Source organism: Sapajus apella, unplaced genomic scaffold (assembly GCF_009761245.1).
Source record: "Sapajus apella isolate SASKATOON/1434 unplaced genomic scaffold, GSC_monkey_1.0 scaffold220, whole genome shotgun sequence".
In the NCBI taxonomy this organism is placed as follows: domain Eukaryota; kingdom Metazoa; phylum Chordata; class Mammalia; order Primates; family Cebidae; genus Sapajus; species Sapajus apella.
In genome coordinates this window covers 28,189-53,986 of record NW_022437160.1, presented here as the reverse complement: position 1 = coordinate 53,986, position 25,798 = coordinate 28,189, and the positions used below count along the sequence as shown (strand labels likewise).

The following is a 25,798-nucleotide window of genomic DNA, read 5'->3' as shown; positions in this document are numbered from 1 at the left end:
GCTTGACTTTTTTTTTTTTTACTGAAAGACCAGGGGAAAGTGCAAACGCAGTCCAGGGTTAAGTGACTCTTGTGCCTCAGCCTCCTGGGTACGTGGTACTACAGGTGCACGCAACCACGCCAGGCTAATTTTTATATTTTTTAGTAGAGACAGGGTTTCACCATGTTGGCCAGGCTGATCTTGAACTCCTGACCTCAGGTGATCTGCCTGCTTCTGCCTCCCATAGTGGTGGGATTACAAGCGTGAGCCACTGCGCCCGGCCCCAATAAAATTTTATTTACAGAAGGCCAGGCACGGTGGCTCATGCCTGTAATCCCAGCACTTTGGGAGGCTGAGACGGGTGGATTACCTGAGGTCAGGAGTTCAAGACCAGTCTGACCAACATGGTGAAACCCCGTCTCAAAAAAGAAGAAAAAAAAAATTAATAAAACAAATCAAAAAATTTAAAAAAAATTTTTATTTACAGAAACAGGTGGCTGGCCTGCAGGCTGAGGTTCGTTCAACCCTCATCTTTTGGAAAGCATTGGAATCTCATCTTCACCTCTCGCTGGCTGTGTGGCTGGGGCATGAGGCCTAACCTCTCAGAGCTCCTTCCTTGTTCATATCAATGGGGGCTGGGACTGTTGCCAGTGATACCCAGAAGTGCTTTCAGGGTGACAGCAGACAGGGCTTTTGTTTCGTTTGGCTTTTTCGAGACAGGGTCTCGCTCTGTCACCCAGGCTGGAATTCAATGGCACAGTCTCAGCTTACTGCAGCCTCCACCTTCCAGGTTCAAGCAATTCTCATACCTCAGGCCGCCCCCCCCACCGAGTACCTGAGATTATAGTCACCTGCCACCACACCTAGCTAATTTTTGTATTTTTACTTAAGATGTGGTTTTACCATGTTGGCTAGGATGGTCTAGAACTCCTAGCCTCCGGTGATCCACCCGCCTCAGCCTCCCAAAGTGCTGGGATGGGATTACAGGCCTGAGCCACCACGCCCAGCCCTGGCCAGGGCTCTTGTCTTGCAGGGTCATAAGGAATGAAATGAGAACCTGTGTGTGCTGTGTAAGCCATAAACACAAAGTAATTGTGATCATTAGCCCTGTGGTTAGTTCTTAGTACAATTATGTGCTTAATCAGGTCTCAGTGACTTTTGTTTAACTAGGATGCATCCTCAGAGCAACTCCAGTTCACTGAGCATTTAGCACGTTCAGCCGTCTTCTTAGTGAGGTGGCAACTTGGGAAATCCTTCCCTGTGCCCTTTCATTTCCCCAAGCCCCTACTCTCTACTCCCACCCACCCCTTTGACCAAAAAGGAAACCAGGGCTCAGAGATGTCAGGCCACACGTGCAGCAAGCTGGCTAACTGAGTCTCTGTTCTCTCCCTGCATACAGGTGCTCACTCCCACATCCGGGGGCTGGGGCTGGACGATGCCTTGGAGCCTCGGCAGGTACAGCAGAGGAGGCTGGGGTGTGAGGGCCTCTCCACGAAGGTCTTGGGTAGTGGGTACCCAGGGCCCTGGGGAGTGTGGGGACTGTGTTACGGTCTTCCAGACCTTTGGCTGCATATCCATAAACTTCAGCCACACGTGGGTTTTCTTGGTACTAAAGAATTGGATAGGCTGGGCACTGTGGCTTATGCCTGTAATCCCAGCACTTTGGGAGGCCGAGGCAGGCGGTTCACCTGAGGTCAGAGTTCGAGACCAGCCTGGCCAACATGGAGAAACCCCATCTTTACTAAAAATACAAAAATTAGCCAGATGTGGTGGTGCATGCCTGTAATCCCAACTACTCGGGAGGCTGAGGCAGGAGAATCACTTGAACCTGGGAGGTGGAGGCTGCAGTGAGCCGAGATCGTGCCACTGTACTCCAGCCTGGGTGACAGAGCGAGACTCCATCTCAAAGAAAAAAAATAAAGAATTGGGATTGGATAGCCATTGTTTTGCCACCTTAAAAACAATTAGGCTTCGTGCAGTGGTCACACTTGTGATCCCAACACTTTGGGAGGCTGAGGCGGGAAGATCGCTTGAGCCTAGGAGTTTGAGGCCAGCCTGGGCAACATGGTGAGACCCCGTCTCTATAAAAAATTTTAAAAATTAGCTGGACATGGTGGCGCACACTTGTGGTCCCAGCTACTCAGGAGGCTGAAGTCAGAGGATCTTTTGATCCCTAGAGGTTGAGGCTGCAGTGAGCCGTGATTGTACGATCGTACCACTGTACTTCAGCCTGGATGACAGAGTGAGACCCTGTCTCAAAAAAAAAAAAAAAAAAAAAAAACAGAGAAAGCTGTTTTGGCTTTTCCTGGAAGTCCCAGCTAGTAATGACTGCTTCCATCTCACTAGCCAAGATGTGGTAGAAATGGTGTGTAGCCCAGCAGGAAGTCACCTCATGTGCTGCGTCCCACCCACAGGCTTCCCAGGGCATGGTGGGTCAGCTGGCGGCACGGCGGGCAGCAGGCGTGGTGCTGGAGATGATCCGGGAAGGGAAGATTGCTGGGCGGGCAGTCCTTATTGCTGGCCAGCCGGGCACAGGAAAGACAGCCATCGCTATGGGTAAGAAACCTCCCAGGGCCAGAACTCTCGTGGTCTCTGCTTGATAACCTCTCCTGTGTAAGTCAGGGTCAGGATCACCCGCATTTAACAGATAACCCGAAATGGCAGTGGCTTAAACACTCAGGCTTCATTCTCTTCCATGGAAGAATCTAGAGGTAGGCCATTTGGAGCTTACTAAGCAGTCCCAGGAAGTCTTCCATCTTCCTGCCTCATCATCCTCTGCACTTGGTTCCAGTGTCAAGAGGATGTTGTGTCCAAGAGGGCTGCCTAAGCTCCAGCCTTCCCACCATAATCCAGGCAGCAGGAAGAAAGGGGAATTGCCATGAGGGTAAACTCTCTCGAGTCGGCTTCCTTTAACCAGTCACCTTGGAAATCTTCCATGCTTCTGTTTGTATCTCATTGACTAGAACCGAATCTCATGATCACGTTTTGCTTCAAGGGAGGCTGGGACATTTCATTTCTTTTTGATTTCATAATTTGAACCATTTTTGCCTTAAGAAAATGAGGATTCTTCTGTTGGACAAGAGGTTGTTGTAAAAATTTAAAAATTAGGCTGGGTGTGGTGGCTCATGCCTCTAACCCCAGCACTTTGGGAGGCTGAGGCAGGTGGATCACCTGAGGTCAAGAGTTCGAGACCAACCTGGCTCACATGGCAAAACCTTATCTCTACTGAAAATACAAAAATTAGCCTGGTGTGGTGGCAGGCGCCTGTAATCCCAGCTACTTGGGAGGCTGAGGTGGGAGAATCGCTTGAATCCAGGAGGTGAAGGTTGCAGTGAGCGGAGATCACACCACTGCACTCCAGCCTGGGCAACAGAGCAAGACTCTGTCTCCAAAAAAAAAAAAATTAAAATTAAAATTAAAAAACAGGAAAGCAAATGAGGATTCTGGAACTAAGGAAGCAGGGGAAGGTGGGCATGGAGTAGACACCCAGCAGTCTCTGTTGCAATCCACTAGTGGTTTATGATCTTTTCACTCCCAGCTGTTCCTCATCTTCCGTGTTGAACACCTATTTGTCCTTCCAAACCAACTACTTGAGCACCTCTGCCTCACTGAAGCTTTTCCTAACCCACCTCTCCCCACTCTCTCCCAACTCTGTGCTTAGGCTGGGGCCAGGCAGGGAGAATCAGAATAACAACCAGGTGGGTCTTCAGTGAAGGTAAAGCAATGTCTTCTGGGGTGCCCTGGGGGTCAGGCCTCGGACTGGACACTGGGTACCCATAGATGAGTTAGATCAAGACCTGACTTCAAAGAGCTCCTGACCTGGAGGAGGCAGTCATGGACACGATCCCTTCCAAGGCGACATGTGTTACAGTGGAGGTAGCACGGGACAGAGGAGGCTCCTGACCTCGGTAGGAAAACAGAGCATGTGGTGGCGTTTGTCGGGAGAGGCTTCCAGAAAAGCGGATACCTGAGCTAATCCTAGTGGGATGCCCAAGAGGCTCTGGGGCAGACACTGGGGGCAGCATGTCTAGGCCCAGAATGTGGCACACACAGTGCCTTCCCTCCCCATATCCCTCCATCCTTTCTCCTTTCCTCTTCTTATTTATTTATTTAGAGACAGAGTCTTGCTTTTTCATCAGGCTGGAGTGTAGTGGCGTAATCTCGGCTCACTGCAACCTCCACCTCCCAGGTTCAAGTGATTCACCTGCCTCAGCCTCCTGAGCAGCTGGGACCACAGGCACACGCCACCACGCTTGGCTAATTTTTATATTTTTAGTAGAGACAGGGTTTCACCATGTTGGCCAGGATGGTCTTGATCTCTTGACCTTGTGATCTGCCTGCCTCGGCCTCCCAAAGTGGGCCATGGTACCCGGCATTTTTGTTTTGTTTTTTGAGACAGTTTCGCTCTGTTGCCCAGGCTGGAGTGCAGTGGCATGGTCTTTGCTCACTGCTACCTCCGCCTCCTGGGTTCAAGTGATCCTCCTGCCTCAGACTCCCAAGTAGCTGGGATTACAGATGTGTGCTGCCATGCCCAGCTAATATTTGTATTTTTAGTAGAGTCGGGATTTCACCATGTTGGCTAGGCTCATCCTGAATTCCTGACCTTAGGTGATCCACCCGCCTCGGCCTCCCAAAGTGCTGGGATTACAGGAGTGAGCCACCGTGCCTGGCCTTGCCCTTCCTCTTCTTGTGTTTTGGCCTCCTGGGCAAAGCCTCCTGCAGGCCAAACCCTGTGCTGGGCAGGGGTGAGGCCAGCCTTGCCCTGGGGATGCTCCTTGGTCTAATGAAAGAGGCAGAGAGGACCCAAGGTGTCCCCAGGTGGCATGGGCAGTGCTCGTCCACTGGGTCCTCCATAGATACTTGCTGAGTTCCGTGTTCGGGGCCATTGTGCGGCCACAAAGGGGACCAGGAAGAGTTCCTGTTTGACGCTGAGCAGGAGGGCATGGCACCAGCCTGTCTGTGAGGACGTGCTCCGCACTGACAGAGCCTTGAGGCTTAGGGCCGTTGCTGGAGACAGCCCTGCTTGCTGCCAGCCACCCCAGGCCACAGGTGGTAGCACGCCCTGCCCTGTGACAGTTTCAGGCCGTGTGACTATGTTAAGCTGAGCATCAGTGCCTGCCAGCCCACAGTCACTCCTAAGCAGGGTATCATCCCATGGCAGTACCTGCTGTCATCCCCATTAGACACAGGGGGAAACTGAGGCTCAGGGAGCAGTCAAGATCTCTCGGGATCACACGGCGCCAGGTGCACCAGGTGTTGGGACCTGAACCGAGGCAGTCTGCCTCCGTCGTCACCTGTAACGATGGTGTCGGCCCCTTGGCTTCGTCCCTGCTACCCATCGCCCAGCTCTGAGGCTAAACAACTGGTAGAGGCTGGTAGACTGAGGTGTGGCGAGGCTCTAGGGTGAACCCTCTGGGCAATGTGGGATTCTAAGCCCAGCCTGCCGGAGAAACCTGCCCTCCCTGGCTTCTCACTGTCTGTCTGTCGACCTCGTGACTGGACCCCTTTCTCCAGTTGCCCTTACCAGGGCTCTCCTCAGCTCGCAGTCAAGGTTTTACAGGTCGGATGGCACTGAAACCTTTTTCCTGGAGTGGGAGAAGAGCTGCTTTGCCACAGAGCAGGTGTCAGGGACCTGGTGCCAGAGTGGCTTCACCTACTCAGACTGCCCCCTCCCCAGGCATGGCGCAGGCCCTGGGCCCGGACACGCCGTTCACGGCCATTGCCGGCAGTGAAATCTTCTCCCTGGAGATGAGCAAGACCGAGGCACTGACGCAGGCCTTCCGGCGGTCTATTGGCGTTCGTATCAAGTAAGCAAGTGATGAGAGGCTGACGCCATCCCCAGAGCCTGGGGGCAACTCCTGGGCCCTGAGCGGCTTGTCCTTTGTCCCAGAGCTGGGGGGAGGTTATGATTTGTGAGGGCTCAGGCCTCAGGCTGTCTCCTCAGATCTGCTCTCTGGCTAGGGAGGAGACGGAGATCATCGAAGGGGAGGTGGTGGAGATCCAGATTGATCGGCCGGCAACAGGGACGGTGAGTCTGTGAATCTGCCCCTGCTGAGGCCACCTCCAGAGCCAGGGGTTGAGAGAGGAGATGCCAGGTCTGCATTGAAGTCAGAACCCCATGGAAGGTTCTAGCAGCAGACAGGAACCATGTACATGCCTATAGTAGGGGATCAGTTAAGTTGGCAATGGCTTGTCCCTTATGAAGGACATTCTTAGCAATAGAAACTGAGGTGGTGAAATTTTTGTATTTTTTGTAGAGATGGGGTTTCACCATGTTGGCCAGGCTTGAACTCCTGACCTTGTGATCTGCCCACCTCGTCCTCCTAAAGTGCTAGGATTACAGACGTGAGCCGCCACACTCAGCCTTTTGTTTTTTCTTTACAATTTCTGTTTTCTCCTTTTTGCTTAGCTGTGTTTTCTGATTTTGTTATCAACGAAACACCTTTTATTTGGGTATAAAATAGGAATGTCACCCTGAAAAAGGAATCTCCAACCCTGAAGAGCAAAAAGAAGAAATGAATAAATAAATAAATAATAAAATAAAATAGGATTGTCAAAGTGTGACCTTTGGCCATTTTGTGAGACCTCAGGGCTATGCTTTTAATAGGCTTTATTTTTTAGGCATTTTGTTTGTTTACTGTTTTTTATTAAGAGCTTTATTGAGTTTTGGCCAGGGATAGTGGCTCACGCCTGTAATCCCAGCACTTTGGGAGGCCAAAGCAGGCGGATCACTTTAGGTCAGGAGATCGAGACCAGCCTGGCCAACATGGTGAAATCCTGTTTGTACTAAAAATACAAAAGATTAGTTGGGCATGGTGGCAGGAGACTGTAATCCCAGCTACTCAGGAGGCTGAGGCAGGAGAATTGCTTGAACCCAGGAGGTAGAGGTTGCATTGAGCCGAGATTGTGCCATTGCACTCTAGCCTGGGCAACAAGAGCGAAACTCCATCCCCCCAAAAAAAAATCTAATTAAAAAAAAATACAGGCCGGGCGCGGTGGCTCAAGCCTGTAATCCCAGCACTTTGGGAGGCCGAGGCGGGTGGATCACGAGGTCAAGAGATCGAGACCATCCTGGTCAACATGGTGAAACCCCGTCTCTACCAAAAATACAAAAAATTAGCTGGGCATGGTGGTGCGTGCCTGTAATCCCAGCTACTCAGGAGGCTGAGGCAGGAGAATTGCCTGAACCCAGGAGGCGGAGGTTGCGGTGAGCCGAGATCGCGCCATTGCACTCCAGCCTGGGTAACATGAGTGAAACTCCGTCTCAAAAAAAAAAAAAAAAAAAAAATACAAAACAATTAGCCAGGCTTGGTGGCACACGACTGTAATCCCAGCTACTTGGGAGGCTGAGGCAGGAGAATCGCTTGAGCCTGGGAGACGGGGGTTACAGTGAGCTAAGATCACGCCATTGCACTCCAGCCTGGGTGGCAGAGCAAGACTCTATCGCAAAAAAAAAAAAAAAACAAATTTGAGTTTTAATTGATACACAGAAAGCTGCACACGTTCTAAGTGTCCAGTATGGTCAGCTGTGACATACATGTTCACCACCGAGCCTTCACCACGTCAGGCTGGTGAGCACACCGTGTCCCTCCCCCCAAGAGCTCCCTTGCATCGTGCCCATTTTGAAGCTGTGTAAGCAGAGGCCAGAGCAGGGCGAGAAGCTTGTGAACATTGGGGGCATTGGGACAACATCAGGGCCCTCTCTTAGCCTCTTCCCTGACTTTCTCCACTCTCAGGGGTCCAAAGTGGGCAAACTGACCCTCAAGACGACAGAGATGGAGACCATCTACGACCTGGGCACCAAGATGATTGAGTCCCTGACCAAGGACAAGGTCCAGGCCGGGTGAGCAGTCGGGCTGTGCCAGGTGGCCAGGGAGGATGGGGGAGCTCGGGCTCGTTCCTTTCCTTACCCCACCCCCCATCCCCCGTAGGGATGTGATCACCATCGACAAGGCGACAGGCAAGATCTCCAAGCTGGGCCGCTCCTTCACCCGCGCCCGAGACTACGATGCTATGGGCTCCCAGGTGTGCAGGGACTCCCAGGAACCCTCCCCGCCCCCAGCACTCGGTGTTTTCATCTCCTCCATCACCCCCGTGACCCCTGGGTCTGCATCTTCCTGTCACCCTGACTCTTTGCCCCTGGTACTCCTGGGTCTTCTCTGTAACCCTAGGATGGCTGGGATCCCTCAGCCTGGCACTATAGTTTCGCATCACCCCATGTTACCTGTGGCTTCTGAGGTCCTCCGGGAGCACCCATGACCCTCAGCACTCGGGAACACCCCTAGACCTGACTGCCTCCTGGGCCTAGGGTTTCCAGATGGCCCCGTCTGGCCTCCCAGCTCCATTTCCCAGAGCTCTAGTCTCCCCCAGACAGAGGCCTTTAGGGCTCCTTCATGCCTTTCCCTGTTCTTGTCTCCTCCCTGCTTTACCCACGTCTGCCCCATAGACCAAGTTCGTGCAGTGCCCAGATGGGGAGCTCCAGAAACGCAAGGAGGTGGTGCACACCGTGTCCCTGCACGAGATCGACGTCATCAACTCTCGCACCCAGGGCTTCCTGGCGCTCTTCTCAGGTGAGCCCCCGCCTGCCCTACCCAAGGCCTGGCAGCCTCCCTCAGGTCCCCTGTCCCTGAGCTCCGAATGGGGCCCACTCGCTCCACGGCCTTTCCTGTAACTCAGGCCCGTGGCTGCCTCTCTTCTCCACCTGTGAGTCCGCTTCCTCCTGCCCCCACTGTTGCTGTCCGAGCCCCTCCGTGGTGCTGTGATGGGAGTGTGGCCCTGCCCTCTCTCCTGTTTCCTCTGCCTCTGTTCCTCCTCTCTGGGGACATTTCAGGCTTCTCGCCCCTCCTTGCTTTGCTCTCCCTCATCCATCCCTGGCATCTGTCCTTCTCTGTCTCAGCCACATTCCGGCCCTGGAGCCTGCCTCTCTGACTTCCCTGATGCAACCTGTACCTCCCATAGGTGACACAGGGGAGATCAAGTCAGAAGTTCGAGAGCAGATCAATGCCAAGGTGGCCGAGTGGCGTGAGGAGGGCAAGGCGGAGATCATCCCTGGGGTGAGGACCCAGGACGTTGCCGGGGCAGGTGGTGGGGTGGGGGTGGACTGGGGAAGCAGGGGCACAGGTGACGACTCTCACACATGCCCCAATCCCAGGTGCTATTCATCGACGAGGTCCACATGCTGGACATTGAGAGCTTCTCCTTCCTCAACCGCGCCCTGGAGAGCGACATGGCGCCTGTCCTGATCATGGCTACCAACCGCGGCATCACACGGTGAGCCAGCGCCAGGGGCCTCTGGGGAAAATGGGATGCTCTGGGCAGCAGGGGCAGCCAGAAGGTCAACAGGGAGCGTGTGGTGACCTGGGTCAGAGAGGGACCCGTGACTTCAGTGTGCGCCCTTCCCTTAAACAAGGCAGGCAGGAGGCAGCCATGCTCCCCGAGGAAGCCCAGAGACTGAGTTCTTCCTGTCTCCTGTCTTTCTGCTCCTTCAGCCCCAAAGCCTGCAGTTTCCAAACTGCATGCTGAGGCACCCCAGGGTGCTCGGGAAACTCACAGGAGTACTATGGGATTGTTTTTTAATCTTGAGGGAAGCACAGCGACATCTGTTAGACACAACATAAACTACTACGATGGTTCGGTCACTTCGACCCAACTACATCAACAGAACTCTTAGTGCTGTGTTTGGCGTAAGAATGCCGTGGGCAGATTCCCGTGACACAGAGGGTCAAGAGCTCTGCTGAAGCCTGGGAACCTCTGCTCCCCCATGTGTGTGGTCCCCGCTGGCTCTCTCTTCTCCACCTCGTCCACATTTTGGCCCACAGGAAGAGGGGGATCTGGAGGGCGGGTAGCCCTCATAGGCTGCAATCCACAGGCTGCACCCTGCATTTCCACCCACATCCCATTGCCTGGCACTGCTCGGGTTCAGGGCTGTGCCTGTTGTTGAGGAAGGCTAAGGACTGTCAGCCCCAGCACTGCAGCCATGGGCCCAGAAACCGGGCGGTTGGGGCGTGCATCACAAAAGGGAAGAAGCGGGCCGGGCGCCGTGGCTCACACCTGGGATCCGAGCACTTTTGGAGGCTGAGGTGGACAGCTCATGAGGTCAAGAGTTCCAGACCATCCTGGCCAACATAGTGAAACCCCATCTCTTCTAAAGATACAAAACATTAGCCAGGCATGATGGCATGTACCTGTAATCCCAGCTACTCTGGAGGCTGAGGCAGGATAATCACCTGAACCCGGGAGGTGGAGGTTGTAGTGAGCCAAGATTACGCCATTGCACTGTAGCCTGGGAGACAGGACAAGACTCTTGTCTCAAGGAAAAAAAAAAAAAAACGGAAGAAGTAGGCATCCTACAGAGGATGGTGGGCCGCTGTGCCTGGCTCTGGGTTTGGCTCTTTTTAACTCCTTGGATCCTCAGAAGCTCAGAAGGTAAGTATCACCTTTGACCCATTTTACAGGGCAGGACAGTGAGGCCCAGTGGCTTGCTCAGGTCACAGGTCGTCTAGAAGGTGGCAAGGTCCAAACTTGGTCTCTGGGTAGCAGGGCACTGGAAGAGACCCCCAGGGCGGATGGGGTGCTTGAAGCAGCTGCAGGTCAGGCCTGGGGACTGCCCAGGGCACCTCCTATGCAGAGACGGCAGCAACGAGCAGCCCTGAGTGTTAGCAGACTCCGCATTTGAGAACCTGTTCGCTTGCTAAGATTCATTTCTAATCCCCAAATAAATATCTGCCCTGCTTTCGGGCAACAGATTCAAGCCACCCGACACCTACTTTCCCAAAAGTGTGAATGAGGCCAGGCTGTCCGCTCCCTTTAGCTCTCATGTCATAAGTAAGTGTCCTCGTTGTATTCTGTTGAGTGTTACGTTTGTCGCTTTTGTTTTTGAGACAGGGTCGTGCTCTGTCACCCAGGCTGGAGTGCAGTGGCACGATCATGGCTTATTGCAGCCTCAATGCCCACCACACACAAACACACACAGACACATCACCCCCTCACCCCCGGCCTCAATCCTCTGTCCTTAGCCTCCTCAGTAGCTGGGACCATGGGTGTGCACCACTACGCCTGGCTAATCTTTGTTTTTGTTTTGTTTTTGTTTTTGTTTTTGTTTTGAGGCAGAGTCTCGCTCTGTTGCCCAGGCTGGAGTGCAGTGGCGCGATCTCGGCTCACTGCAACCTCTGCCTTTTGGATTCAAGCAATTGTCCTGCCTCAGCCTGCTGAGTAGCTGGGATTACAGGTACCCGCCACCATGCCCGGCTAATTTTTCTGTTTTTAGTAGAGATGGGGTCTCACCGTATTAACCAAGCTGGTGTTGAACTCCTGACCTCATGTGATCCGCCCACCTCCGCGTCCCGCAGTACTGGGATTACAGGCGTGAGTCACTGCGCCCGGCCTATTATTTTGCTGTTGCTTTTGTATGTTTTGTAGAGGTGGGGTTTCACCATGTTGCCCAGGCTAGTCTCAAACTCCTGGGCTCAAGTGATCTGCTTGCCTCAGCCTCCCAAAGTGTTGTCAGTTTTTTGTGCCTTTTTTTTCTTTTTAACTTTTTTAGGGCCATTTGTTGGTGATTTTGCTGTGTGAAGTGTTCCCTGAACACCGTGCTGAACTGCTGTCTAGCCTGACAGAGGCAATAGCGGACACTTTGCTGAGCCCATGTTAGAATGCTGTTGGCATGAGCTCCATGTTAGAGAATCAACAGTGATGGCCGGGCGCGGTGGCTCAAGCCTGTAATCCCAGCACTTTGGGAGGCCGAGGCGGGTGGATCACGAGGTCAAGAGATCGAGACCATCCTGGCCAACATGGTAAAACCCCGTCTCTACTAAAAATACAAAAACATTAGCTGGGCATGGTGGTGCGTGCCTGTAATCCCAGCTACTCAGGAGGCTGAGGCAGGAGAATTGCCTGAACCCAGGAGGCGGAGGTTGCGGTGAGCCGAGATCGCGCCATTGTACTCCAGCCTGGGTAACATGAGTGAAACTCCGTCTCAAAAAAAAAAAAAAAAGAGAATCAACAGTGATATTACATAATAGACACACAGAAATGAGGCCGGGCACGGTGGCTCATGCCTGTAATCCCAGTACTTTGGGAGGCCAAGGCAGTTGGATCACAAGGTCAAGAGATCAAGACCATCCTGGCCAACATGGTGAAACCCTGCCTTTACTAAAAATACAAAAATTTACCTGGGCGTGGTGGCACACGCCTGTAGTTCCAGCTACTCAGGAGGCTGAAGCAGGAGGATTGGTTGAACCCGGGCGGCGGAGGTTGCGGTGAGCCAAGATCGCCCCACTGCACTCCAGCCTGGCGACAGAGCGAGACTCTGTCTCAAAAAACAAACAAATGAAAAAACTAGAAACACACATAAATGAAACACACATAGACCAACGTTCCATGTATATTGGTTGATGAAAATGTTGTGACTAGGGGCTTGAGAGCTTAACACTGTGCTCCACTAGGAGCGATGCTTCAGGATTGGCTAGTTGGTGTGTTCATGGTGACTTTCTGGAACTTCACTACTGTGAATAAGGAGACCTAGCTGTATCCCCTGGCACCAGCCCTGGGCTGGCCCCACTGCAGCAGGGAACAAGACACGTGCAGTCCCCTCCTTTGTGGAGCTTTACGTCCAGCACAGGAGTTGAGGGCTCGATCCAGTAATCCTGGAGGCAGAGATCTAGCTTAAAGCAGCCCGGCTCTGTGGAAGAGTGCCGTTGGGGGTGCTGACACCGTTGTGGAAGGCTTCGCCATCAGAGGGTGATGTCATCAGGTGACAGGAGGCACGAGCTAAAGGTTAAGTGGTGTTTGGCCCAGTGAGTGAGTGGTGGTGTGAGGTGGGAGTGTTTCCAGCAGAGGGAATGAAGAGGGAACATCACCCTGACAGCCCCTCTTTCTGCCTCATCCACAGGATCCGGGGCACCAGCTACCAGAGCCCCCATGGCATCCCCATTGACCTGCTGGACCGGCTGCTCATCGTCTCCACCTCCCCCTACAGCGAGAAAGACACGAAGCAGATCCTCCGCATCCGGTGCGGGCAGGACCAGGCCGTGTGCCTGAGAGGGAGGGCTGGGGGCCACCCTGTGGGACAAATGCTGACACTGAGGTCTGGGGGGTGGCATGGTTGCTGGGCCTGCAAGAGAGAGGGCCAAATGGCCACCAATTTGAGGGCAGGTGCCACTGTGTGGAAGGGAGGTGAGATGCTGTGACTGGTGTGGGGGTCAGCACTCTGGGTGGGGTCAGGAGCCCTAGGTTCCAGCGCAGCCCCTGTCTCCATAGCTCTCCCAGCCTCAGCATTCTGTGATTCTAAGATGCAGGCACCACATATTCCCAGGGGGGAAGGGCCAGAGGGTGGCTTCGGCCACTCCTGTTGTAGTCAGAGACCAGGCCTGGCTAAGCCATCCCACCCCCACTGCCTGCAGGTGTGAGGAGGAAGATGTGGAGATGAGTGAGGACGCCTACACAGTGCTGACCCGCATCGGGCTGGAGACGTCACTGCGCTATGCCATCCAGCTCATCACCGCTGCCAGCCTGGTGTGCCGGAAACGCAAGGTCAGCCGGCCGAATTCGCCAGCAGGGCCAGATGGCCGGCGGGAGCGAGTGATGCACTATTTCAAGGGCTTCCAGGGGGTTCCGTGTTTCATCCTAGAATGTACATTTTCAGGGGCAGGGAATTTTCATTCCTCAGGTTGATTTCTGCATCACCTGGCCTAGCCTATTGTAGGTGCTCAGTAAGACCAGGTGCAATGGCTCATGCCTGTAATCCCAGCAATTTGGGAGGCCAAGGCGGGCGCATCACCTGAGGTCAGGAATTCAAGACTAGCCTGGCCAACATGGAGAAACCCCGTCTCTCCTGAAAATACAAAAAATTAGCCTGGAGGCCGTGTGGGTGGTGGCATGTGCCTATAATCCCAGCTACTCGAGGGGCTGAGGCAGGAGAATCACTTGAACCAGGGAGGCGGAGGGTTCAGTGAGATCGTGCCATTGCACTCTAGCCTGGGCAATAAGAGCAAAACTTCATGTCAAAAAAAAAAAGTAGGTGCTCATTTAAATCTCTGTTGACTGTAAGTAGATGCTGTTAGGTCCATCTTACAAATAAAGAAACAGAGGAGGCCGGGCGTGGTGGTGGCTCATGCCTGTAATCCCAGCACTTTGGGAGGCCAAGGCAGGCAAATCTTGAGGTCTAGAGTTCCAGACCAGCCTGGCTAATGCGATGATACCCTGTCTCTACTAAAAATACAAAAAATTAGCCAGGTCTGGTTGCATGTGCCTGTAGTCCCAGCTACTCAGGAGGCCGAGGCAGGAGAATTGCTTGAATCTGGGAGGTGGAGGTTGCAGTAAGCCAAGATGGTTCCACTGCACTCCAGCCTGGGCATGATTCAAGACTCCATCTCAAAAAAGAAAAAAACTGAGGAATGAAGAGGCTGGGCCCACACCCAGTGGATAGCCAGGCAGGATTTTAACACAGGCAGTCTGGCCCCGAATGCCTTCCCTCACCTGCTACCCGCTACTGCCTGGGGCTGGAGGCGGCACAGGCTGGGGTCTGTGCTGTGGGCCTCACGAGGAGGATCCCCACTGAGGACTTGCCCCCCTCTAGGGCACAGAGGTGCAGGTGGACGACGTCAAGCGAGTCTACTCACTCTTCCTGGACGAGTCCCGCTCCACACAGTACATGAAGGAGTACCAGGACGCCTTCCTCTTCAATGAGCTCAGTAAGCGTCCCCACCCCGTACCTGCACTGCCAGTGCGACCCCCAGAGGGAGGAAGAGGGAGCTCGGCCTAGAAGGCTCAGGCCCTGCCCTCTGGGCCACACTGACCATCTGGCCTTCTTTCTCCCTATAGAAGGCGAGACCATGGATACCTCCTGAGCCGGATGTCACCCCCGTCCCCATCCTGTTTTCTACCAGAGTTCTGACACTGTGACTTTGTATAAAGTTGTTTTGAAGCTGGACCCACCCTGTGTGTGTGTGTGGTTGCCCTGATTCCAGAGAAAGACACAACCAGAGTGCGGATTGAGAAGCCTTTATTGTGGGACTAATGGAGTGTCTGCTGGCTGCAGGAGTTGGGATGGACTTGTAAGGTTGCTGGGAGGGTCCTTAGAGGAAGCGTCCTGGAGGGTAGGGTGGTAACAGCCCAGGGACTCGTTCCTGAAACTCCCGCAGTCAGAATATTTTCGGCGGCAGAGTCCACAGTGACAGCTGACAGCCATGGGCAAGTAGACCACCGGATCCACGCCGGGCAGACAGCCAGGGAGCCGGACGGAGGTGAAGCGCAGCGAATTGTAGTTGCACACCGACTGGGGTAAGGCCGGCATAGTCGGCACCACCCGCATCTGAGGCCATGTGGGTGGAGAAGTGGGCATGTGTCTGGGGGCCAGCACCTCAGCTGAGCACCCCAGCTCCCTCCGCAGGTCCCAGACTCAGATGTCCAGGAAGTCCTCTGTTCCTGCCCTCCAGCCCCTGCCCAGAGAGCCAGACACCCTTCCCCACTGCCTCTGCGGGCCCCACCCTGAAGTGGCAGCACCTGCCCCTGGTCCCAGGCAGCTCACCATGCTGTGGCAGTAGCCAGCACAGATGGTGGTGTTGAAGGCAGTGCACACGGGGCAGCCCTCCTTCTCAACAGCCAGCATGACATTGGTGGGGCGGCACAGCGGCAGAAGTGGCTCCTTGGATGCCCATGCCCCACCTGTGCTCAGCAGCAGACACAGCAGCAGCCCCTGGGACAAGACCGGTGCTTCAGCCTGGCCTGAGACTGAAGCCCTAAGCCTTGGCCCATCCCCAGGGGTACACCACCCTCAAGCACCCAGGGACCCTGCCTGGCATGTCTTATTCAGGACCTGCCACCCAGACACCTGCCTTCCAAAGCCCACCCCACAGCCCAGAGGACCTGAGATGTCCTAACATTTCAGTTCCCCACCCTCAGGGACTTCTCCACCTGAAGCTTACTGCGGGGTCACACACCTCCAGAAAAAGGCCTCCTTCCCCAGCTCACACGACTCTGCCCCTCTTCATGCCAGTGATGGCCTGGAGGGAGGTGGAAGGTACCCAGGGGCCCTGCAGTCTTACCTGGAGCATCTCCATCCTTGGTTCCTCCCCTGCCTCGTGTACCTGGCTTTATACCTCGGGGTTGTGGGGGCGACAAGGCCACCAGGTGGTGGTAGCATCCTGGGGTAACCTGGATACTAATCCCCCCGGGGGCGGGAGGCAGACAAGGCCAGGGAGACGCAGCAGTGGCTCAGTGGAGCGCTCCAGCGCCAGGGGTGAGGCGGAGACCACGGTGAAGTGACCTCAGAGACTCAGTCGAGTCGGCGTTGGAGGCACAGGAAGTAGGGTACAGAAAGGCCTCGCCCTGTCTCTTCCTGGGGCGGGGAAGCCAGGAGGAGGCCGTGACCCAAGAAAGGTGCTAGACTGAATCGTCAACCCACCTTCACCAGAGCCATTCCTGCGCCGCAGTCCAGATTCTCAGGAGCGCCGCCGCTTCGGTGTAGCTTCTACACCTGTTCGGTGTCCAACAGGGCCTCCGCGAGACTGCTGCGAGGGGAGCCCCTGGACCCAGATACTCACCAACGAGGGATTCAGCCCGAGCCCCACTTCTCCCTTAGGAACCTTCTCCCACACCACTCTCAAGCCAGGATGCCCAGAAATGAGCGTGGTTCAGGTTATTTAACTCATTATTTAAAACACCCGCAGGGGGCGTGTCCTGCCCGCGGGGCCACAGCCTGCATGAACATTTTCTGGACTTAGCCCCCTCCCCACGAAGCCGCGGGGCGTGTCTGGGCTAGTCCCGCCCGCACATTGCCGATAGTGAGTGTGACCCAGGCTCGGTCGAGACCCCGTGTAGTGGGCGGAGCTCCCGAGCTCGGCCCCACCCAGCGAGCCCGGATCCGGGTCTTCCCGGGTCGGCTCCGCCCCTCTGTCCAGGGGGCGTGTCCGGGGCGGGGCTTGCCGGGCCAGCTCACACCAGCGCCGGCTTTAAGCTGCCGTAGCTGGAGTTCTCGGCGCTGTAGGCTTTCGGCACGCTGTGGATGCCCGGCAGGGGTTTCCAGTGGGGGCCGCTCCAGGGCGCCTCCAGCAGGCAGAAGCGGTCGAGCGGGCGGAGCGGGTGCAGCGGGAGACTGTAGGACTCCTGAGCCAGAGACAAGGCCCCGCGGTGCGGCACGGCCAGAGTCACCGGGCGGGCGCGGGGCACGCGGACCCGTGGCGGTCGGGGTGGCTGCTGCGGTCCGTGCCCCGAGACCTGGGGCATCTCTTCGAAGCTCCAGTAGGTCAGGGAGTCTTTGCGGGGGTATCCCGACAGCTCCTTCCTGTGGGAGCATAGCAGGACGGTAAGGATACAGCTAGATCCTTGGGGACGAGGTTCAGACGCCGGGACCTAAGGAGTCTGCACACAGACTCCTGCATTTCGAGGCTAGGACCCCTTAGGAAGGACGGGGCCGGGCACGTGTAGCCTGGGTTCCTGGGTCCTCGAGGTAACTTAAGGTCCTGGAAAATGAGCTTTCCCATCCTAGGGAAGGAAACGGGGGCTTTCGCTTCCTTGGGAAGGAGTGTCTGGGGCTCAAGTACCGAAGGAGGCCCTGCCCTCTGATGCAGAATCCCCTCTGTCCCTACCGCGGTTCCTGAGAGTTGACATTAAAGACTCCCGGCTGCTAAAAGAGAGAGGGGCGGCCGGGCGCGGTGGCTTACGCCTGTAATCCCTCCGCTTTGGGAGGCTGAGGCGGGCGGATCACGAGGTCAGGAGATCGAGACTATCCTGGTTAACACGGTGAAACCCCCGTCTCTACTAAAAATACAAAAAGTTGGCCAGGCGCCTTGGCTCACGCCTGTAATCTCAGTACGGAGGCCGAGGCGGGCGGATCACGAGGTCAGGAGTTCGAGATCATCCTGGCCAATGTGGTGAAACCCCATCTCTACTAAAAATACAAAAATTAGCCAGGCGTGGTGGCGCGCGCCTGTAGTCCCAGGTACTCGGGAGACTGAGGCAGGAGAATCGCTTGAATCCGGGAGATGGAAGTTGCAGTGAGCCGGGATCCAGCCGCTGCACTCCAGCCCAGGTGACAGAGGGAGACTCCGTCTCGAAAAAAAAAAAAAAAAAAAGAGGGGCTGGGGCCTGAATTTTGGTTCTTGCTGGTGCAGGAGTCGAGGCTGAGGCTACCGAGTCAGAGAATGGGAGCCACACCAGGGGCTTGGCGTGCACTGGTCTAGGCGGGGGCTGTGCCGGAGACGGTGTCTAGCGAAGGCCTGGCTTACTTGGGATAAAACCGAAAGTCCCGCGCCGAGGTGGTCAGATAGAGCTGCCGGCGGGCCAGGACGCCCCGGTCGGATACAATGAAAGGCCAGCCAGACAGCTCAGGGTTCTTCGTCCAGGGAATTAGAGCCTGAGGAAGATTGGGGAAGGAGGCATACCCAAGACAGAGTTTGTATCTCGTTCCAAGACCTGGGTCCCGGGTTCAGAATTCCTCTCTTTCTGCCCGGACAGCCCTGCCGGCCCCAGCCCTCGCAGACTGCCCCAGAGGCAGAGCCCTTCCTGCCACCCACGCCAGGTCACTAAAGCTTTCTTCCTCAAACCCGCCCTTCCCAGCCTCATCTCCCCAAATCCAAACACGTCCTGCTGGTCAAGGAACTCAAACCCATCCCCCCAGCCACCAAATAAACCTCCCTGGTTCCGCCCCCGGCCCCAAGCTTTCTTGGTGTGGCCACTGGAGCTGAGCCGCATCTGGGGCAAAAACTCCACGTTACCTCTCCCAACTCCCACCCGACCCCGTCTCAGAATATTCTAGTCTCGTCCCCATCCACAGCCCACCGCCTAGCTTCGCCAGAGTTTCGGAGACCAGAAGGCGAGTTTCCAGCTCACTGGTCCTTCTGGCCCCGCCTCGAGGCCACGCCCCAAAGCCGTGATTCCTTCTGGCCCCGCCCCAGGTTCCCCAAGCTCCGCCCCGTCTCGCCGGCGCAGGCCTTCATCCAGCCACCTGGGAAGGCCCCCCTCGGTGATGGTCTGCGAGCTGCGGGGGCTGGAGCCCGACGTATTCCGGGGCGCGTGGGTCCCGGCCGGGATAGCCCGTGTACTGCGCCTTCGTCTCGCTGCTCTGGTACTTTGTGGTCAGTGGGAGGCGCCAGCCGCGGTGTCTGAGCTGCAGAGAGGTGAGCAGGAGACCCAAGTGAAGGCGCAGGGGACTGAAATGCAGCCTCCTGCCTATCCCCTGCGGACTCCGGCACCCCCCAAACCTTACCTTTTCTCCTAAATCCTTGATCCCCACAGTCCGCGTGGGGTCTGCAGGCTCTGGGGCTCTGGGTTGGGCGCAGGGCCCGCCATGGGTCTTGGGCACGTAGGCCGAGCCAGAGGTTGTCTCCCATCTGCTGAGGACCTCGTCAAAAGCCCAGATGCGCGAATCCTGCTTTGCAGCCGGGGGTAGAGGGTCCGCGACCGTGGACTGGAGAGAAGGTGCTGCGCATCAGCTAGGAAGGCTCAGGAGTCCGTGTCACCCTCCACCCCAAACTCTGACCTCTTCCAGTTGGTCCCCAATCCCCTTTACTCAGCACCCAGCTTTCTAGGTCCTCAGGCCCCGCAGGGCTTCAGCCTAGAGTCCGCGCACCTGCACCGTCGGCGGGGGGAAGGGCGCGGGTGGGATGATGCGGTGGGCAACCCAGCTGCTGGTGAGATTCCAGTTGGGCCCGGATCCAGGCACCTCGGTGGCAGAGATGGGAGGCCACGGGGGGCCACAGCACGGAGCCCGGGTGCCACTGGCCATGGTTCCACCCCATCCCGGAGCCAAGCAGGAGCTGGCTTGTTGTTGCTGTTGCCCCGGGTGACAGAACCCGCTCACCCTGAACCCAGCCAATGAAGGGCCTGCAGGCATGTGGATGGGAAGAGTGAGAAAGAGACCCAGAGACGAGGGACTGGGACCCCAGGAGGGCCACAGAACAACACGGGGAGGGAGATGGAGACTCAAGGCGAGGAGGGCAGAAGGGGAAGGAGTTCAGAATTTCAAAGACCCAGGGGGTGGAGGAGACAAGAGACCCAGAAAGAGGGACAGAGACCCCTGCACTGCACCCAGCACATCCGGGCATCCATGAGAAACACCCCCTCCCTCTCCTCCAGGGTTCAGATGCTCCGTGCTGCTTCCTCCCTCTGCCAGGCCTACCCACCTCGAGGTAACGATTTCCAGACATCCTGGGGCTCCCCCACCCTCCCCGCACGTGCTGAAGGAGTCAGGCTGGCGTCGGCTCTCCTGCCTGCCTTTGATTTGGTTGAAAACTTCCACCTGGGAAGGCAGGGTGGGCAAAGATGGAGAGACCCACGGAGAAGTGCACAGGGACATAGCAAAAAAGAGGGGTGTGTGGAAAGAGCTTTGATGAGTGAGAAAGAAATACAACAAGAAAGAAGGAGAGACAGTGAGGAAGAAACTGACTATGATGGAAAGAAAGCTATTAATACTAATCCAGAGGCAGAGACACTGGGAGTTAGGCAGAGATGAAGGTGGCAAAAAAGAGCAAAATCACAGATGGAAAAGGAAAAGATGTAGAAACCGAGGCAGCCAGGCCCCACCCCACCCCGGGGCCTGGTCCGTGTAGATCGGGGGAGGGGATGCCTATGTCCTTTGTTCAAAGCTGGATGCTGGACCTGAGAGAAAGAGAGAGAGAGAGAGAGAGAGAGAGAGAGTGTGTGTGTGTGTGTGTGTGTGTGTGTGTGTTGGCAACACGTGGGGCATGTGGTCTGTCCCTGGCTTCCCTTGTCACTTCTTCACTATAAAGAGCTTTTGGTCATTGTGTGCAGTGGCTCACGCCTGTAATCCCAGCACTTTGGGAGGCTGAGGCAGGCAGATCACTTGAGGTCAGCAGTTTTGAGACCAGCCCGGCCAACATGGCAAAACCCTGCCTCTACCAAAAAAATACAAAAATTAGCCAGGCATGGTGGCACACCCCTGTAATCCCAACTAAGGCAGGAGAATTGCTTGACCTGGGAGGTGAACGATTCAGTGAGCTCAGATCGCAAGATCGCATCACTGCACTCCAGCCTGGGCGACAGAGCAAGACGCTGGCTCAAAAAAAAAAAAAGAGCTTTTGGCCAAGGCTTCTGCCTCCTCGAGCCCCATTATCTCATCCCACCAGCCCATTCGTCAGACCAGGAAAACTGAGGCTACCTTCTGCAGCCAGGCCCAGAATCTTACTGATCCCTCCTCCCCCACTGAGGATTCTGGGGCCCCTTCTGTTGGATTTTGCTGGACCCGCTCAAAGGCTGCCAATGCCCAGTGGCCCCTGATCCTAGCCAGGGGGCAGACCAGTTAGAACCTCATGTCCCACTCAAGCTGGACAATTTTTTTTTTTTTTTGAGATGGAATTTTGCTGTTTTTGCCCAGGCTGGAGTGCAATGGCATGCCCTTGTCTCACTGCAACCTCTGCCTCCCGGGTTCAAGCGATTCTCCTGCCTCAGCCTTCTGGGTAGCTTCTGCCTGCCACCATGCCCAGCCAATTTTTAAAAATAATTTTAGTAGAGATGGGGTTTCACCATGTTGGCCAGGCTGGTCTCGAACTCCTGACCTCAAGTCAGGACCCACCTCAGCCTCCCAAAGTGCTGGGATTACAGGCGTGAGCCATGGTGCGCATGGCCATCAGGCTGGACAATTTTGAGATCTATTTCTTTCCCAATGTAGGGTAAAGGTTGGGACAGGGAAAAGGGGTAAAAACCTGATTCCAGCTCCCTGCCCGGGGCTGTATTCTCCAGCATCCTGATCACTTCTCATTCAACCTTGCTTGTACTCCCCTTGGGATGGGTGGCTCATTACCTCAAAACAGAATATTCTAAGCCAGCCCCCGTGTTCTCTCACCAAGTAAGATTTCCCATTTGAACCCCAGATCCCTGAAGGCCTTCTGTGGATCATATTCTCAAGGTCCCCTGGCCAGCTGCTTGCATGTTCCAGGTTCTATCCTCCCCGACCCACATCTTGAAATGTCCCCTCCCCCTCTCCAGGATGAGCAAGGTGGTGTCCTCTGAGACTGAGTAGTCAGCAACTTAACCCCAAGGGCCACCAATGATCAAATCCATGAGAGTTGATCTGAGGAGTTATGTATTAGGACTAAGAAACAGTAAACACTCAGTAAATATTGGCTGATATTATTATCACCATCATCATTATTGCCCTCAAGGTCCTCTGGGAGAACTCCTATTCATCCTTCAAAACCCCATGTGGTTTCACCCATCCTACACAGATTGAGCTCAAAATCAGAGACTTGCGATTTTGTGATCATTTGATGAGTTCCCAAACTGGAGTCCTTGGAGCAGCTGGGCCACCCCTGAGGTCTCTCAGCATTCAACTCTGATCTTTTCCTGCCTGACCATTTCCTGGGCATGGGCCTCAGGCCCGGCCAGTCCGGCTGAGGAGAGTGCAGACACAGGCAGTGTCAATTCGAATCCATCGCCAGCCCACACGGCCCTGGGCATCAGCAGTCAATGCACGCACATAGGACTGCTTGGCCTTGCACTCAGACACCCAGTGCCTCCGATCCACACCTCGGCAGCCCCCTCCACCCACCCCCGGGCCACCTTCCTCAGCGCTATCAGCCTTGCAGCGGGTTTCAAAGAAGTACTGGCGGAGGGGACTGCCACCAGCTGCAGGCACCTCGCCCAACACCTCCACCTCACGCCCACGCAGGTCCACAGCCGTCCGACGGTCTGTCACCCAGCCACTGACTGCATCACACACGGCCAGCTCTCCCCGACGACTCGCTGGTGCAGTTTCGCTCACCCCACGCCGGCTGCGGTTGGCCGGGGTGCCTGTTGACTCCCCAAAGGCCCCAGCCTCCAGCAGCAAGAGCAGAGGGGGCCCAGCAGGGGCACCCCTAGACAGGACCACTCGGGGAGACAGAAGGTCCCACTCCGGGGCCAGGAAAGGGGGCAATGTCGAGGGTGGGGGTTGGGACTCCATTGGCATACTGGGGAGGAGGGAGAGGAAGAGGATGGGGAGGGAGCATGGGGGCAGAAGGAGCATCTCTTGGAGCACCTGGAGACAGACAGAGGGAGGCTGGGATTAGAGAAGGAGGTAAAAAACGTCAGTGGGGACAGAAGTTGGGAACCCCAGGGGAGGCTTGCCTGCTTGGACTGTGGGGAAGCCATTGTTCCAGATGTTTGAAGGACCCTATATCTAGGACTTGTGTAATGCCCAACTTGTAGATTAATAATTAATATTCAACTACTACTGGCCAGGTGCTGTGGCTCACGCCTGTAATATCAGCATTTTGGGAGGCTGAGGTGGGTGGATCAATTGAGGTCAGGAGTTCGAGACCGGCCTGGCCAACATGGTGAAACCCCATCTCTACTAAAAATACAAAAATTAGCTGGGCGTGCTTCGGAAGGCTGAAGCAGGAGAATCACTTGAATCTCAGAGGCAGACATTGCAGTGAGCAGAGATTGCACCACTGCACTCCTGCCTCAGCATCCTGAGTAGCTGGGATTACAGGTGCCCAACACCATGCCCAGCTAATTTTTGTATTTTTAGTACAAACAGGATTTCACCACGTTGGCCAGACTGGTCTCGAACTCCCTGCCTCAGGCAATCCTCCTGCCTTGGGCTCCCAAAGCGCTGGAGCCACTGCGCCTGGCCCCAAACAAATTTTTTTAAGATGAGGCCTCTTTATGGTTCCCCGCTGGACTTGAACTCCTGGGCTCAAGCAATCCTGCTGCTGCGGCTCCTGAGTAGCTGGGACTACAGACTGAAGCTGCCACGTCTTGGACACATTCCAAAATGTTGAGAAAGGCCACAATCTGGAATCCTAGGAAGACCCCAGTTCACCTCAAAACTGCTACTAAGGAGGTAAAATCCTGCCCGTCTGAGGCAGGCGTCAGTTTCCCTGTGTGTGAAATTGACCTGGCACTGGGTCAGAGCTGGGTAGAGGCATGGACATTGCAATTTCTCTGCATCATTCTGGAAGCCTGTGGCTCTGGGAAAGGGTGCTGTGTAGAAGACTGGGAAACAGCCATGGTGACCAGACCTGTCAACACCTCCTCCACCTCCAAGCTGTGGGGCTGGGAGCCCCCAGACTCCGGGGGGCCCCTGTGGAGGACACCGGTGGCCCCCTCCTTCCTGACATCTCAGGAGAGGGAGGGGGCAACCACCTAGGAGAAGAAAAGAACAGACAGGTTATAGAGGCAGGTGGGGAAGGGGCGGGGTCCCTGAAAAGCCTCTTCCCAGAATTCCTTTTCAAGCGCAGGGTACCCAAGAGTCAAGGCCCCGCCCCCTTTCCAGAGGCCCCTTTTCTAACCAGGTGATGGCTCCTGGCTGGGATGGGAAGCAGATGGAGGGAGGGGAGGGGAGAGGCAGTGGATGAAGGAAGCTAGAAGACATTACATCCCCCCAGCCCATTCATCTCCCAGATGGGGCGGAACTGTCCTGGACACCCGGGTCCCTGAGGGCCCACACTCAAGAAGCCCTGGGTCCCCAAGCTGCTTCCTGGAATGTTCCCTCCTCACAGGACAGGCCAGGGCCCGCCCAAGACTTCTGCACATACCTGGAGTGGCTGCCTGCCCTGGCTCCTCGGTAGGGAAAGGGGAAGGGTGGGGAGTGAAAGGCGCGCAGGCTGACCCAAGAAGGACCGCCTTCTCCCTCAGACTCAGGAGTGCAGATCCCGGGCCTCCACCTTCAGACCCAGGAGTTCAGGTCCCCAGCGCCCTCTTCCCTCAGACCCAGGAGGAGTCCAGGCTCCCAGCGCCCTCCACTCAGACCCAGGAGTTCTGGAATTCAGGCTTCTCCTTCTCGGGTACTAGGAAATGCGGACTCCGAGTTCTTCATCCTCCAGATTTGGGTTGGGGGTCTGGACTCCTGAGACCCCTTGGGGGAAGCCGGCTGCATCTCTGGGACACTTCCCCTCCTGCCTCAGTTTCCTCCGCCAAGCCCCGCCCCCGTCGGCCCCGCCCCCGTCCCTCCCCACCCGAGGGCAGGGCGACCTGGACGCCGGAATCCCGCGGGAGGAGGCGCGGAGCTCTTACCTGGGGCGCCCTCCTCGGCTCCCCCGGCTGCCCTCGGCTCGGCAGCAGCTCCTCCTCCTGCTCGCTGGCTGCAGGGACGCCCGCTGGCCCGCCGGCTCCTCTCCGCTCTCGCTCGGCAGGGCCCGGGTCGGGGGCGGGGCGGCGCCCGACGGCGGAGGAGGGGCCGGGGGATCCTGCCTTGCACACGCGTGCCGGGACCTTGGAAGCCAGGCCTGGCTCGCTCAGCCCGGCCGCCTCGGTCCCAGGAGTCCCGGCCTCCAGCCGCGTCCCCCCTCAGATCCAGGAGTCCAGGCCCCCAGCCCCTCCTCCCTCAGACCCAGGAGCCCAGACCCCCAGCCCCTCCTCCCTCAGACCTAGGAGCCCAGGTCCCCAGCCCCTCCTCCCTCAAACTCAGGAGTCCAGACCCGCAGCCCCTCCTCCCTCAGACCCGGGACTTGCGACCCCAGCCACTTCTCTCCCCGGCCCCAGGAGCCTGAGTACTGAGCCCACAGTTCCCCCCACCAACTCCCAACCCCGCCCCGTCTCAGACTCTGGAGTCCAGCCCCCAGCCTCCTCCTCCATTAGCCCCAGGAGTCTGGGCCTGAGATTCCTTTGCCGCCTTTTGCCAATTGCGTGTCAATCCCGGGGCAGATTCCCACCCTCTGCTCTCCCCCCCACTTCCCAGGAGCTCCACGCTAGACATTAACCAGCTGGGCTTGGGCAGTGATAAGGCCCCAGGCCCGGGGAGACAGTGGATGTGGGGGCTCCCGCCTACTCCTCTCCCCTGGAATTTCCTGGGTGGGGACCGGGGAGAGGGCCTTGTCCTGAGCTCAGATAAGAGACCTGCAGGGTATCATAGGGCCCAGAGGTAAACAAAAATGTGTCT

General features: G+C 56.2%; 4 protein-coding genes across 4 annotated transcripts; 1 reads left to right on the top strand and 3 right to left on the bottom strand.

Annotated features, from left to right (window-relative positions):
* Nucleotides 1–1,340: 1,340 nt before the first annotated feature.
* Nucleotides 1,341–14,912, top strand: RUVBL2 (RuvB like AAA ATPase 2). The gene is made up of 13 exons (XM_032270953.1): nucleotides 1,341–1,434; nucleotides 2,394–2,535; nucleotides 5,657–5,786; nucleotides 5,941–6,007; nucleotides 7,716–7,822; nucleotides 7,911–8,004; nucleotides 8,426–8,549; nucleotides 8,938–9,032; nucleotides 9,131–9,249; nucleotides 12,869–12,988; nucleotides 13,380–13,509; nucleotides 14,555–14,669; nucleotides 14,800–14,912. The coding sequence occupies exons 2-13, from the start codon at nucleotides 2,406–2,408 to the stop codon at nucleotides 14,823–14,825; spliced, it is 1,257 nt and encodes a 418-aa protein (XP_032126844.1). The 5' UTR covers nucleotides 1,341–1,434; nucleotides 2,394–2,405; the 3' UTR covers nucleotides 14,826–14,912.
* A 51-nt stretch (nucleotides 14,913–14,963) lies between these two features.
* LOC116544520 (choriogonadotropin subunit beta-like) lies at nucleotides 14,964–16,876 on the bottom strand. Its single transcript, XM_032270965.1, has 3 exons — nucleotides 16,382–16,876; nucleotides 15,506–15,673; nucleotides 14,964–15,289 (listed from the first exon to the last, which is right to left on the bottom strand). Exons 1-3 carry the CDS (start codon nucleotides 16,394–16,396, stop codon nucleotides 14,981–14,983), a joined length of 492 nt encoding a protein of 163 aa, XP_032126856.1. The 5' UTR covers nucleotides 16,397–16,876; the 3' UTR covers nucleotides 14,964–14,980.
* Nucleotides 16,877–16,898: 22 nt separating this feature from the next.
* LOC116544516 lies at nucleotides 16,899–19,790 on the bottom strand. The gene is made up of 5 exons (XM_032270959.1): nucleotides 19,547–19,790; nucleotides 19,184–19,384; nucleotides 18,923–19,084; nucleotides 18,204–18,331; nucleotides 16,899–17,260 (listed from the first exon to the last, which is right to left on the bottom strand). Exons 1-5 carry the CDS (start codon nucleotides 19,700–19,702, stop codon nucleotides 16,912–16,914), a joined length of 996 nt encoding a protein of 331 aa, XP_032126850.1. The 5' UTR covers nucleotides 19,703–19,790; the 3' UTR covers nucleotides 16,899–16,911.
* Nucleotides 19,791–21,991: 2,201 nt separating this feature from the next.
* On the bottom strand, nucleotides 21,992–25,059 carry NTF4 (neurotrophin 4). The gene is made up of 3 exons (XM_032270928.1): nucleotides 24,934–25,059; nucleotides 23,940–24,063; nucleotides 21,992–22,951 (listed from the first exon to the last, which is right to left on the bottom strand). Exon 3 carries the CDS (start codon nucleotides 22,937–22,939, stop codon nucleotides 22,307–22,309), a length of 633 nt encoding a protein of 210 aa, XP_032126819.1. The 5' UTR covers nucleotides 22,940–22,951; nucleotides 23,940–24,063; nucleotides 24,934–25,059; the 3' UTR covers nucleotides 21,992–22,306.
* Between the last annotated feature and the right edge of the window lie 739 nt (nucleotides 25,060–25,798).

Excerpts from the sequence above, each read along its gene's own strand:
- RUVBL2 (XM_032270953.1), top strand. The coding sequence starts at position 2,406 with ATGGTGGGTCAGCTGGCGGCACGGCGGGCAGCAGGCGTGGTGCTGGAG. Across the intron at positions 8,005-8,425 it reads ACGATGCTATGGGCTCCCAG|ACCAAGTTCGTGCAGTGCCC; the intron begins GTGTGCAGGGAC and ends TCTGCCCCATAG. Across the intron at positions 14,670-14,799 it reads CTTCCTCTTCAATGAGCTCA|AAGGCGAGACCATGGATACC; the intron begins GTAAGCGTCCCC and ends TTCTCCCTATAG.
- LOC116544520 (XM_032270965.1), bottom strand. Across the intron at positions 15,290-15,505 it reads CTGGCTACTGCCACAGCATG|ATGCGGGTGGTGCCGACTAT; the intron begins GTGAGCTGCCTG and ends ACATGGCCTCAG.
- LOC116544516 (XM_032270959.1), bottom strand. The coding sequence starts at position 19,702 with ATGGCCAGTGGCACCCGGGCTCCGTGCTGTGGCCCCCCGTGGCCTCCC. Across the intron at positions 19,385-19,546 it reads TCCCCCCGCCGACGGTGCAG|TCCACGGTCGCGGACCCTCT; the intron begins GTGCGCGGACTC and ends CCTTCTCTCCAG. Across the intron at positions 18,332-18,922 it reads ACCGAGGGGGGCCTTCCCAG|GCTCTAATTCCCTGGACGAA; the intron begins GTGGCTGGATGA and ends AATCTTCCTCAG.
- NTF4 (XM_032270928.1), bottom strand. The coding sequence starts at position 22,939 with ATGCTCCTTCTGCCCCCATGCTCCCTCCCCATCCTCTTCCTCTCCCTC.